General features: G+C 37.5%; 1 protein-coding gene across 1 annotated transcript in view; it reads left to right on the forward strand.

The window, feature by feature from the left end:
- The window catches only part of NDST4 (N-deacetylase and N-sulfotransferase 4), a 302,613-nt gene that overhangs the window by 263,631 nt on the left and 24,046 nt on the right, over window positions 1–14,936 (forward strand). Inside the window, exon 8 of the mRNA XM_051820067.3 lies at window positions 11,446–11,542. Coding sequence (XP_051676027.3) covers window positions 11,446–11,542 — 97 coding nt within the window. The remainder of the gene's footprint in view (window positions 1–11,445; window positions 11,543–14,936) is intronic.

Here is a 14,936-nt window from a genome sequence, read left to right on the forward strand (position 1 = left end):
CTATGTATTCCCTACCATAATATCCATAAAACACAGATAATATTATAAAGTGATATGTGCACGAGTGTGCTGTTATCTGTGTAAAGACAGAGCTACAGAATAAACAAGCCACTTTTCCCTGGGGCCAATTTTACTGTGGGTATATCATGAAAGAGTACCAATAGTATTAATTTATTGAAATAGACTTGAGTATAATACAGTGTATATTGCGAAGACGATAAATTAGAAACACTTTGTGCTTAAAGCAGCACTCTTGAAGCTATCACCCCAGGTCCAAACACAACAAGGGCCCCCTCCTGTCAACTCCTACCACCAAGAGGACAGTATTGATATCCCCCTGTAATTCAGGGTACTATGGTAGAAGTGTTTGAGAAATAAACAATGAAGTGCTGCAGGAAGACTATGGAGACACATTCAAGTTGATGGGTACACTCGGAAGAAATGTGTGAGTGGGTGAGTTTTCCATGGAGCAAAAGTTAGATTATGGTATTGATAATGATGGCATCTGTTTTGGAGTGTTCCCATGAGGATTTGTTGATGGAAGCAACAAGAATAAACATTCTGGAACTACTGAAATGCATGTAGGTTGTATTATGCTTAAATGACACTGAGAGACAATTGAAAGTCACCAGTCAGTATAATACAGACTTGAAAAATGGTTTTTATGGACATGTCCAAGGTAAAATGTAATAAGTCAAAGACATTTCAAAATAACACAGCCATATAGAGAGGAATAAGAATAATATTTCCAAAATAGATTGTATTGCTTTCTTCTTTAAATAGTGATGTCGGATTAGCAGGAGGCAAGTAGAGAGTAAAATGAAGATGAAAGTGATGACTTCTGAAATGTCTGTGTTTAACAAAATAATTCTTCTACCATGAGCATTGGGCATTTTAGAAGTTTCAGCCATTAAGGTTTAGATATGTCCTGCATATCTGAAACAAGCACATGACATGGAATGGGCATAATCAATCTTGGGTTGATCACTCCACACTGTACTTGTAAGTGAAAGATGTGAAATGAGGAGCAAGATAGATTTTTAGCAGCATGAAAGGCGATGCAGGCTTAAAAATATAAAACCAATTAGATGTTTTCCATGTATTCTACAAAAATATGGACTTCAAAATGAGGTTTATTGTATTCGTATAAAATTTTAATTAATTACATTGATTACTTTTAATAATTACATTATTTTTCAATGTAGGCTTAGAGTATTTACATTTAATGAGTTATTTTCAAGTATTTCATAAAATATGACCTCAAATTAAGGTTAATTGCAATATTTATTTTATTTTATTTATTTATTTGAGAGGCAGAGTTACAGAAGAGGGAGAGACAGAGAGAAAGGTCTTCCATCTGCTGGTTCACTCCCAAATGATAGCAACAGCTGGAGCTAGGTCAATATGAAGCCAGGAGCCAGGAACTTCCTCCAGGTCTCCCACGTGAGAGCAGGGGCCCAAGTACTTGTTCTATCTTCCACTGTCTTCCCAGGCCATAGCAGAGAGCTGTATAGGAAGAGGAGCACCCAGGATACGAACTGACACTCGTATGGGATGGTGGTTCCACAAGGTGGAAGCTTAGCCCACTACACCACAGTTCAAGCCCCTACATTATTTTTTTGATATTTATTTATTTGAAAGGCAGAATTACAGAGAAGCAGAGGCAGAGAGAGAAAGAGAGAGAAAGTGAGAGTGATCTTCACTCCGCTGGTTCACTCCCCAGAGGGCTGCAACAGTCAGTGCTAGGCCCATCCCATTCAGGTGTAGGGGTCCAAGCACTTGGGCCATGTTCTACTGCTTTCCAGGCCATAGCAGATGGCCTAAGTGTTTGAGCCATTGCCACTCAGGTGGGAGACCTGGATGAAGCTCCTGGCTCCTGGCTCCTTGCTCCTGGCTCAGTATTGGCAGTTATGGCCATCTGAGGTGTGAACCAGCAGATGGAGAATCTCTCTCTCTCTCTCTCTCTCTCTCCCACACGCACACTCTATCTCCATAACTCTTTCACAATAAATAAATAGATCTTAAAAAAAGAAAATATGCAATTTGTATTTATTTGGAGGAGAAAAAAAAATCCAGGTGCTCATATCCTTCTAAGATGCATAATTTCTTTAGAATTTATTTCCCTTTCCTTGCTCACTGCTTTAGGTAACCTTCAACCTAAGTATTTATAGATACTTAAAAGTAACTCTGCTTCATGTATTCCATGTACTGAATCACCTTTACCTGCATGAGAACTGAGTTACCTGTATCTTCACTATGACACTTTAACCATAGCCTCCTAAATCTATTTTAACTAAATTCCTTTTAAAGTTTAAATATATCTACACTGCTAGACATTAAAACAGTAAATTGTTATTTGCTCCAGTTATACATAGAACAATCATATTGAAGAATGAAAAAGGATATACATAACTGCTTTGTAATTTTCTAACTTAAAAAATTAACACGGAGGCCAGCAATGTGTTAAGCTGCCACATAAAATGCTGGCATCACATATATGGGAATGCTGGTTTCCAATCCTGGCTGCTCTGCTTCTGATCCAGCTTCCTACTAATGTATCCTGGGAGGCAGAAAAGTTTGACTCAGATACTAGGACCCCTGCATCTCAGGTGGGAGACCAGAATGGAGTTCCCGGGCTCCTGGCTTTAATCTGGAGAGCCCCAGCCTTTGCAGCCACTTAGGGGGTGAGCCAATGAATAGAAGGTCTGTCTCTGTCATTCCTTCTCTCTCTCTCTCCCTCCCTCCCTCCCTCTCTCTGTTACTCTTTCAAATAAAATAAATTTAAAAATTAAAGCAATAGTAATAGTATAAACTATGAAAATGCAAGGAGGTGCCTACTGTTTCCTTTGGAATATCATTTAATCTTCAGATTCATTGCCAAAGCACAAGCACACAAACGCAGACACATGCCACTTGCATGCACTCACACACAATTTAATTACACGATTTAATCCCAATTTTAGATTTCAAATCTGAAACTAACTTGCTCTGTGACCCTCCATACCTAAATAAAACTTCTTGTATCTCAGCTTCATTCACTGCAATGAAGGATATTAATAACAATAGCTATATTTCCAGGTTGCTTTCGAGATTAGAAATAATCTATGTGAAGAAAGTGCTTGGAATATAGAAAGGGATATATAAAACTTCGTATGTACAATTTGCTTGCAGACACTCAAATATTCATGCAATACAAAGAATGTCAGAGGAAAAGAAAATGTCTAAATAAACATTTCTGATATATAAAAGAGGAAACACAAACACCATTTTAATAAAGTTTTGATTAACAGACAAGAGGAAATATGCCAGGAAGAAGTAAAAGCAGAAATATGGGCATCTGGAAAGCCTTAAAATACCATACCTTAGAAGGAGTGCAGTTATAAAGAAGGGCAATCTGCCTAGATTGAGGAATATGCATGCCACAGATCGTAAGATGCTTATAGGAAAAACTGAAGTAATGTTACTTGATTTGTTAGTAATAAAAACATTTGGAGCAGCAAGTATTGTTGACCTCTTAGGATACAAGTACCTTCATCTGCTGGTTTATTCCTATCACTATGACTAACTGGGAGAAGTACAACTAGATACAGAGGACTTCAAAAAATTCATGGAAATATAATGGAAAAAATAATCTTAAAAATTTTGAAATTTGTGCATATGTGGCACCTTCACAACTTTGATTGAAAATATGTATTTTGCCCATCAACGGTAGACTGGATAAAGAAATTATGGGATATGTACTCTTTAGAATACTATACCGCAGTAAGAAACAATGAAATCCAGTCATTTGCAACAAAATGGAGGAATCTGGAACACATCATGCTGAGTGAAATAAGCCAGTCCCAAAGGGACAAATACCATATGTTCTCCCTGATCGGTGACAACTGACTGAACACCAAAAAGGAAACCTGTTGAAGTGGAATGGACACTATGGGAAACGGTGACTTGATCAGCATAGCCCTGACTGTTAATGAACAACTTAATACATTATCCCTCTTAGTAGTTTTTTTGTCTGTTCTACTTAATATGACTGGTTTAATTCTGTAATTAATACACAGTTATTCTTAAGTGTTGAAAATTAACTGAAATGTGATCCCTGTTAAACATAAGAGTAGGAATAAGAGAGGGAAGAGATATATAATTTGGGACATGCTCAAGCTGACTTGCCCCAAATGGTAGAGTTAGAAACATACCAGGGGACTCCAATTTAATCCCATCAAGGTGGCATGTACCAATGCCATCTCACTAGTCCAAGTGATCAATTTCAGTTCACAATTGATCATAATGAAAGGACTAAGAGTCAAAGGGAGCACATAAGCAAGTCTAGTACCTGCTAACACTAACCGATAGAATAAATAAAGGGGAGAGTGATCCAACATGGGAAGTGAGATACTCAGCAGACTCATAGAATGGCAGATGTCCTAAATAGCACTCTGGCCTCAGAATCAGCCCTAAAGGCATTCGGATCTGGCTGAAAAGCCCATGAGAGTATTTCAGGCATGGAAAGCCAAGACACTCTGGCAAAAGATCTCTGTGAGTGAGATCTCAGTGGAAAGAACAGGTCTTCAAAGAAGGAGGTACCTTTCTCTGAAGGAAGGAGAGAACCTCCACTTTGACTATGACCTTGTCTAAACAAGATAAGAATCGGAGAACTCAGAGGGCTTCCATAACCTTGGAAACTCATGACTGGAGCATAGGGAGATTATTGATGCCATAGACAGGAGTGTCAATTGGTAAAGTCAACAACAGGAGTCACTGTGCACTTACTCCTCATGTAGGATCTCTGTCCTTAATGTGCTGTGCATTGAGATTTAATGCTATAACAAGTACTCAAACAATATATTTCACTTTGTGTTTCTATGGGGGTGCAAACTGTTGAAATCTTTACTTAATGCATACTAAACTGATCCTCTGTAAAAAAAAAAAAAAAAAAAAAAAAGAAACTATCAACTCCCAACTTGACTCTCACTGGGATTAAACATGACAATAGGTCTGATCTGTTTTCATCATCATTAAAAAAAAAAATCATCTATTATTTTTCACTTTATGTTTCTGTGTGGGAGCAAACTGTTGAAATCCTTACTTAACGTATACTAAGCTGATCTTCTGTATATTAAGATAATTGAAAATGAATCTTGATGTGAATGGAAGGGGAGAGGGAGTGGGAAAGGGGAGGGTTGTGGGTGGGAGGGACGGTATGGGGGGGAAGCCATAGTAATCCATTATTCGTACTTTGGAAACTTATATTCATTAAATAAAAGTTAAAAAAAAAGAAAATATGTATTTTGAAAATACAGGAGCCAGCATTGTGGTGCAGTAGGTTAACCCACCTCCTTGACACCGGCATCTCATATGAGCATTGGTTCAAGTCCCTACTGCTCCACCTCCAATCCAGCTCTCTGCTGATGTTAGTAGGAAAGCAATGGAGGATGACTCAAGTGCCTGGGCCACTGTATCCATGAGGGAGACTCGAATGGAATTCCAGGCTGCTGGTTTTGGCCTGGCCCATCCTTGGCTGTTACAGTGATTTGAAGAGCGAACGAGCAATTGGAAGATTCCTCTGTCTCTGCCTCTCTGTCTATAATTCTGCCTTTCAAATAAATAAAATGAATCTTTAAAACAAAAAAAAGGAAAAAATTGCACAAATTTCAAAAAATGCTTGTACCAATATAAACTTATCTAGTAACTCCATTTTTCCTTAAACTTCTTTAAATACCCTCACATTAACTAGCGTCACTATGTAACAAAAAATACATTTTTATCCATGTTCCGTGTGTTAGTGAGAAAGAAAACTCTTTTCAAGTCTTATATTTCTGTGGTCATTTTATTTTACCACTTTTACAAGCAAAAGTTAGACTGGGAAAGACATGGTACTGCAATAAAAAAGATAAGTGGTCTCACTGGACATATAGAGCCAAGAAAGATGTCACAAATAAGATTTTGACTTTCAATAGCAGCACTGAATAATCCATCAGATTGCTCTTCTACTTCTGCTAAAGCAATGAACTGAAAGAACTTAGAGACCTGTCCTTTGCTGAGTTATGTGTGGGGACATTCAATAAGTGTAGGTCATAGAAACCTCCTTTCTATTGCATAATATCTAAACTATAGTTAGGGAATGAGGTCATTCACAATTAAAGCAATTATATGGTAATATGAAGAAAATAATGTTTAAATTCTAAACTGAGTGTGTGACTGAGTAGTAGAAGTTGTCCCTGAGGCTGCCGTGAAAGACAACATTGGGAACTCATTTGTATGAATGTATGGGGGGCAGGTTTTGAAGCAAAATGTACACTCTGCATGTTATGTCAGTGACTGTTTTGTCGGTGCATGGTATGTCAGAGACAGGACTGGAAGAAAGCATTGTTATGGTCGTACATGGGCTAATGTTTGTTTTGCAATCTGAATGATAAGAGGTGCTAAAACTACTATTTGGATGACTTGCAAAATCCAGACAGCAAGTATATTCAGAAATGAATTGAACTAGGTTTATACAAGGATCTTTGGATCACCTGGTAGGGCAGCCTACAACCTCAAGCTATTTCTCTATAAAGTGACACACACATCCCAAAAGTCTAGTCATTTGTGTAAAGTAAAACTTCTACGAAGGGACAGGTTTGTAGATGCCTGGCACCAAGAAGTCTCCTCTTTAAAAAAAAAAAAAAAACTTTTATTTAATGAATATAAATTTCCAAAGTACAGCTTATGGATTATAATGGCTACCCCCCCCAAACGTCCCTCCCACCCGCAACCCTCCCCTTTCCCACTCCCTCTCTCCTTCCATTCACATCAAGATTCATTTTCGATTCTCTTTATATACAGAAGATCAGTTTAGCATACATTAAGTAAACATTTCAACAGTTTGCTCCCACACAGAAACATAAAGTGAAAAATACTGTTTGAGTACTAGTTATAGCATTAAATCTCAATGTACAGCACACTAAGGACAGAGATCCTACATGAAGAGTAAGTGCACAGTGACTCCTGTTGTTGACTTAACAAATTGACACTCTTGTTTATGGCATCAGTAATCACCCTAGGCTCTTGTCATGAGTTGCCAAGGCTATGGAAGCCCCCTGAGTTCACTGACTCTGATCATATTTACACAAGGCCATGGTCAAAGTGGAAGTTCTCTCCTCCCTTCAGAGAAAGGTACCTCCTTCTTTGATGACCCATTCTTTCCACTGGGATCTCACTCGTGGAGATCTTTCATTTAGGTTTTTTGTTTGTTTGTTTGTTTATTTTTCCCCCAGAGTGTCTTGGCTTTCCATGCCTGAAATACTCTCATGGGCTTTTCAGCAAGAAGAAGTCTCCTCTTAATATGGGTACTTGTCACAAACCATTCTATCAATAAAATCAACTTTTTTCTTTTTCTCCAGTTGCCCAACTGATCTGGACAAAGGGAAATCAAGCAACATTACAGAATCAAATCATAAGCACTCTCTTGTGTACAGTATGGTTTAGTAATTTAAAATATTATCTCATTTAATGTTGTCAGCAATCAGCGAGATAGTATCAAAACATTATTTTTTAGATAGAGAGCATAAGGTTAGAAGCATTTGGGAAAAATTCTTAATGTATTAGCAGTTTTCCTCCTGAGCTCAAAAACAAATATAGGATATAACATCAAGGTATTATTATTTATAGTGAATACTAGCATAAGTTAGAAGTATATGCAAGGGGCCAACTCTGTGGCATAGTGGGTAAAGCCACTGCCTACAGTTCCAGCATCCTTTATGGGTGCTGTTTCGAGGTCCCTGGTGCTCCACTTCCTATCCAGCTCTCTGCTATGGCTTAGGAAAGCAGTGGAAGATGACTCAAGTCCTTGAGCCCCTGCACCTATGTGGGAGACCTGGAAGAAGCTCCTGACTCAGCTCCAGCCATTGAAGCCATCTGGGGAGGGAACCAGTGGATGGAAGACCTCTCTCTCTCTCTCTCTCTCTCTTTCTCTTTCTGCCTCTTTAACTCTGCCTTTTGAATAAAGAAATAAATCTTAAAAAAAGAAGTATATAAAAAATATTGACTATGAATTGGAATATGTGTGCTTTACACAGAAAACTTAAATCATTCGAAGATTAAGGGGCAGACATGAAGACTTATAGGATAGTGAATAGTGTTCAAAATATTTTAAATATGTATTTATTTGAAAGACAAAGAGAGAAACACACACACACACAGAAAGAGAGAGAGAGGGATCAAGCTTCCATTTCCTGGCTCACTCCCCAAATACTCACCAGGCTGAAGGCTGGATCCAGGAAGTCCATGTGGGTCTTCAACATGGTTTGCAGGGACCTAAGTACTTCAGCATCAACCTGCTGCCTCTCAGGATGCCAGTTACTAGGAAACAATGTAGCAGGGAATACATGCAAGGACTCTGATATGGCATGCTGGCATCTTGAGGGGCAGTTTAACCTGCCTTGCCACAATGCCAACACCTTGAATACATTGTATCTGTAGTTAGGTTGGTGTTGACACTTGTCAACTCACAATAGAGTTTCACAGAGTGTAGCCCATAAACAAACTTTAGTTGTTTATTGCTGATTTACCGTGAGACAGGAAACTAGTGCCAAAGTGTAAACCAACAATACAGCTATATCACTGAGCACACTGGTTAGTTCATCTGGAACTTTGTACAGATGACAACATTGAGATGACAACATTGAAAATTACATTGGCTAAATTAAAGAAATATATTTCTTACTCACAAAACTGTCCAAGTATGAGTAGGTAATATAAAAGAACCAGAGAGCTCTGCTCCACAGGATCACCTAGGTCTCCAGGCTGGCAGACACTCCAACATACATGTAGCTTCCATATCTGAGCCATGGCGTATGTTGCAATTGTACTCATTTTCCAACTGACAATAAATGGGAATGGAGAAACAGGAAGAGTTGTTTTTTTCCACAAATCACGTCATCTTGGTTTACTTTCCATTGGACTTTTTTTTTCAATTTTATTTGTGTTTTATTGATGTTTATAGTTCTTCTCAAATCAGTTTACACCATCATTTAATTCCTCAAGCATAGAAACAAAGAAGGGAACTGGATACTGAACTAACATAGCTAAGTATCTTCTAGGAGCAAGATTAAGGGACTAAATGCCCTACCTCATAGCATTTATACCTTGGATTAATTCTGGAGACAGGATAATCAGGAGTTCACTAAGGGGAAACTGAGGTGCAAAGAGTTTAGAACTTGCCCATGGCAATATCATTAAAACGTCTAGGTTACTGAAATAATTTGTAGGAAGAAAACTATATTCAAGAGAGATTATGCACTATAGTCTCCTGGAAATCTGTATGCTAAAAAATAACAGAGGATGTGCCATTACCAACTGAAAAAGTAGGGATAAGTAATTTAACTTTCTCTGTTGCTTTGAAAAATATGATTGGATAGTTAAGCTAAAGCAAAACTCTGAGGTGTGTGAGACTGAATACCAAACAAAAAGAAAGTATAAAATAGGCACCAGTGAAAATAAAATAACACCTCACTGATACAAAACAAATTAAGAATGCCAAGTTCACTGGTTTTTAGTCAATTCCCTTTGTCACAGGTTTAATTGGTGAATTCAAAGAAAAATTCTAGATGTATAACATAATATTTCACAAAGTAAATTCCAAAATAATGTAGTGATCTTTGTATATTACTGGTCTTTCACACTATAGTTCACTCTTGTTATAATTGGAGTGGCAAGCATGCTCTTCTAGAGCACAGCAAGCCAGAAGCTCTTATTTGTGCTTTGGATGATATACTATGCTTCAAAATATTAATAGTCTACAGAGTGGACCTTTGACAGCTGCTCAAGTCACCATTTAGGGTGGTCATGTCTCATGTAAAAGTGCCTATTTAGTGTGCTTGATTTGAGTCTTAGCTCCTCCACATCCAATCCAGCTTCCTGCAAATGAGATCTTGGGGATGCAGCAAATGATGGTCCATGTGTTGGGTTCTTGCCAACCATGTGAGAGATTTGGATGGAATTCCAGGTACTTGGCTTCAGCCTGTTCTCACCTTAGTTGTTGCAGGAATTTGGGGAGTGAACAGCAGATGGAAAATATCCTCTGTCTGTCTGTCTGTCTGTCTCTGTCTTTCAAATATAATGGAAATAATATGATAAAAATTCCAAAAGTATCATAAGTATGTGCATTGTGAGGGTGGACCGAAATCCCAATGGGCATGTTTTTATGCAGTAGATGTCACAGCATCATGTGCCTACCAGATCATAGGACCCAGATGTAAAGGTAGTTTGTAACTCAGTCTTACTTCTCACAGATCCCTTTCAAAATAGGGGTTTCATTCAAACCTATCAGCCTTTTACATCACTTAAAAATGACTCATAATACTATTTTCTGCTATTCTCTAGCGCAATGATATGTTGCCTTCATAATTCAAAGAGGCCTATCAAACACTATGCATCATTTTGAGCAGTAAGAGTTGCAAGTTATTTACCCTCTACCATGAACAATATGTCTCAATGTGCTCCAGACATCTCAACTTCTAAAATATTCAAGGGTGGAAGCTGGCACTATGGCTCAATAAGCTAACCTCTGCCTGTGTCACTGAAATCCCATATGTGCACCAGTTGGGCCCATGCACCTCCTGTGTGATCCCGAGGAAGCTCCTGGCTCCTGGCTTTGGATCAGCCCAGCTCTGGCCATGGCAGCCAAATGGGGAGTGAACCAGCAGATGAAAGACCCTTCTGTCTGTGGCTCCCTCATTCTAGAGGTCATTTTAATTCTGAAAAGTGTCAAGCTCTGGATGACAAATTTAGGTCAGCCAAATGGAATGAGATAGAAATTGGAACAACAGATAGCCATTAGAGAGAGGCAAAATTGGACCACTGAACACACTGAGCATGCTAAGAATGAAATTTCCTCATCATGACTATACAGAAATGCCACATATGCAATGTAAAGTTTATGTCAGGAGCTCAGAAGTGGGGTACATCCTAGAAATGTTCTAGATGTTATCAGATTATGCAAATTGGCTGAAATATGGGAGTAGCTTGGATAACAGAGAAAAGCACATAATGTGATACAAAAAGAAAAGTTTGAGAAAGTCTGCAGTTCAAGGATGGTACCCCAGACTATTGAGGGAAAAAAAAAAAAAACAGTAAATTGCTAACATCTGAGAACTGTGGTCAAACCAAGGTAGATCGAAGTAAGCCTTCTGATACACATGTGTAAAACATGGCCTAAAAATAGAGTAGGACCTCCAGGATCAGAATCTATCCAAACATAAGCAGGGGGATTCACCTGCTGCTCTACTGCCTCAAGGAAAGGAAAAATGCCAATCATTTTAGATGGAAACTTTGGAAATGAACCAGAATGAACTCGAACTTCTGCCTCTAGGTCATCAGCAAGAATTTGATACCATTCTTTGGAACAAGTTTTAGAAAACAGAGCCAAGCATTTATTATGCAGTAAAATTCCTTTCTTCCTTCTTGCAGAATCCATGTGATGATAAACGCCACAAAGACATCTGGTCCAGAGAGAAAACATGTGACCACTTACCAAAATTCCTCGTAATTGGGCCACAGAAAACAGGTAAAAATAGCCAGTTGTATTACTTACATTTTTAAAAATTATTATTATTATATATTTTTTCATATGGCATTATTGCATTAGGTTTTTATCTGTGAAACATTCATATGTCATATAAGTTCATTATCTGAATTGTTTTTTTATCTCCATAGATCATTTCTAATGTTGTGAGCCTCAAAAAGACACAAACCTTGCTCAAGATTAGACTTAAGCATTAAATTCAACTATAAGTTTTAACTTTTTTGAATTTTTATTTTAGAATATTTTGATTTTTTAATTTAAGATAGACAAATTTCATGTATTTCATATGTAGAAATTTAGGAACATCATCATATTCTCACTCTACCTTCCCTCACACTTGCACTTCCACCCTTACTCCTCCTTCTTCTCTTATTTCCTCTCTTAAGTTTTACAATGATCTACTTTCAGTTTATTTTATCCTCATAAGATTAACCCTACAGTAAGTAAAGAGTTGAACAAATAACATGAAGAAAAAAAAAAAAACACTGTTCATTAGAAGAGACAAGAGCTATAAATAATCATTGAATCTCAAAATGTCAATTTCACTCCTTTAATTACATTTTTGATCCTCTATTAGTTATCACCAACCAGGGAAAATATATATTTGCCTTTCTGAGACTGGCTTATTTCACTAAGTACAATGATTTTGTGTTGCATCCATTTTGTTGCAAAACAGAGAATTTCATTGTTATTTTATGGCTGAGTAGTATTCCATACTATATGTATGTTTGTATGTATGTATGTACGGATGGATGGATATCATAACTTCTTTATCCAATCATAAGTTGATGGATTTCTGGGTGATTCCATATCTTAGCTATTGTGAATTAAGCTACAATAAACATGGGGTGCAGATAAGTCATATGCTGATTTCATTTCATTTAGATAAATTCCCAGGAGTGAGATTGCTGAGTCATGTGGTATATCTACTTTCATCTTTCTGAGATATCTCTGTACTCTCTTCCACAATGGCTGTAATAGTTTATATTTCCACCAAGAGTGGATTAGGGTACCTTTTCTCCCTACATCCTTGACAGAATTTGTTGTTTGTTGATTTCTGTAGGAAAGCCATTCTAACTGGGGTGAAGTGAAACTTCATTGTCATTTTGATTTGCATTTCCCTGATGGCTAGTGATCCTGGACATTTTTTCATGTGTCTGTTGGCCATTTGAATTTCCTCTCTTTCTTTTTTGTTTGTTTTGTTTTTGTGAGTTTGTTAGCTTTTTTTATTTTTTAACATAGAAACTTTTTATTTAAGATATACAAACTTCATTCATTTCATAAATACAACTGAATTTTTCCTCTTTTGAAAAATGCCTGTTTAAGTCATTCGCCCATTTCTTAACTGGATTGTTTGTTTTGACTTGTTGAGTTTCTTAAGTTCTTTATAGATTCTGAATATTAATCCTTTATCAGTTGCGTAGTTTGCAAATATTTTCTCCCATTTTGTCAGTTGCCTCTTCATTTTGCTAAGTGTTTCCTTTGCAGTGCAGAAGCTTCTCATCTTGATGTAATCCCATTTGTCTACTTTTACTTTGATTGCCAGTCCTTCTGGCACTTTTTTCCACGAAGTCTTTGCCTGTGTCAGTGTCTTGCAGAGTTTCCGCAATGTTCACCTCTAATAATTTGATGTTGTCAGGTCATAGATTTAGATCCTTGACTTATTTTGAGTTCAGTTTTATATTAGGTGTAAGGTGAAGGTCTTGTTTCATACTTTAAATAATGAAATAGAAGACACAAAAAAATGGAAAAATCTTCAATGTTCATGGATTGGAAGAATTCATATCATCAAAATGTACATACTACCAAAAGTAATTTACAGATTCAATGTGATCCCTATCCAAATATCAATGAAATTCTTCTCAGATCTAGGAAAAAAACAATGCTAAAATTCGTATGGAAGCACAAGAGATCCCCAAATAGCTAAAGCAATCTTTAACAACAAAAACGAAGTTGAAGGCATCACAATACCTTCAGATTTCAGGACATACTATGGGGCAGTTATAATCAATACAGCCTGGTTTGTCACAAAAATAGACATGCAGACCAATGAAACAGAATTGACATTCCAGAAATCAAGTCACACATCTACAAACAGCTAAAGGAGCAAAAAACAACACCTGGAGAAAGGACAGTCTCTTCAACAATTGGTGATGGGATAATTATAGAGCTCAAAAATATTGAAAATATGTATCGAATATTTTGACTTTATTCATTTATTCTTTTGAATATGCAATATTAATATGTTTAAAATGCAGAGAGGCAATGAGAGTGAGAAAGAAGGAAAGCCAGCTGTCATAATTTGGTTCATTTCCCAAATGCCTATGAATGCTGGGCATAAGAGAGGCTGAAGCCAGGCGAGAGCTGGGAACTGATGCAACAGGGACCCAAACCCTCGAGCCATCACCTATGGACTCACAAGATACTTATTAAAAGGAAGTGGGAACCAGGAACAAAGCTAGAACTCAATTGCAGACACTCCATTATGGGATGTGAGCATCTCAGATTGTATCTTAAAAAACATGCCGAATGCCTGCTCCACAGATCAAGTTTTGGAAAACTAAGAATTTATGTTACAAAGTTGTGGTACCTAATTTTTCATATTCCCATTTTGTGGTTTTCCCTAATTAATTTCTGAGGGTTTTTTTTTTTAAGATTTATTTATTTATTTATTTGAAAGTCAGAGGAGAGAGAGAGATAGAGAGAGGTCTTCCATCTGCTGGTTCACTCCCCAATTGGCAGCAACATCCGGGAGAGCTGTGCCGATCTGAAGCCAGGAGCCAGGAGCTTCCTCCGAGTCTTCCACGCAGGTGCAGGGACCCAAGGACTCCAGTGCTTTCCCAGACCACAGAAGAAAGCTGGATTGAAAGTGGAGCAGACAGAACCTGAACTGGCGTCTATATGTCATGCCAGCACCGCAGGTAGCAGCTTTACCAGCTACTCCACAGCACAGGCCCCCTTGAGTTAAGTTATAATAAAAATGCTTCAGCGTGATTCAAACTATTTTACCCTGCACACATATCTGATCTGTGGGCCTCGTAACTGATCTGCTGTCATTATTACTAGCAAATATTTTATATGTGTCATTTTTAAACTATTCATTAGATAATAGTATGGTTTGGATTTATTTTCTGATACACATGAGGTTCACGAGATACTTTTTTCCTGCATATTTTCTCATTCACTGAAGGACACTGTATAAGAATGTACTAAAAGAGACTGAAAATATTTCACCAATGAGATGACACTTTCAATTAGAATATTTTACTCTTTCTTCAGCATGTGGCAGTTTTATACACTTCGCTCATGTCCTGATTAATTAAAGTTTTTATTGAGTAGCTGTATTTTGAATTCACCACTTTGACTAGAAGCATTT

This window comes from Oryctolagus cuniculus, chromosome 8, assembly GCF_051225735.1.
Source record: "Oryctolagus cuniculus isolate XC-2025 breed Fujian yellow rabbit chromosome 8, ASM5122573v1, whole genome shotgun sequence".
In the NCBI taxonomy this organism is placed as follows: domain Eukaryota; kingdom Metazoa; phylum Chordata; class Mammalia; order Lagomorpha; family Leporidae; genus Oryctolagus; species Oryctolagus cuniculus.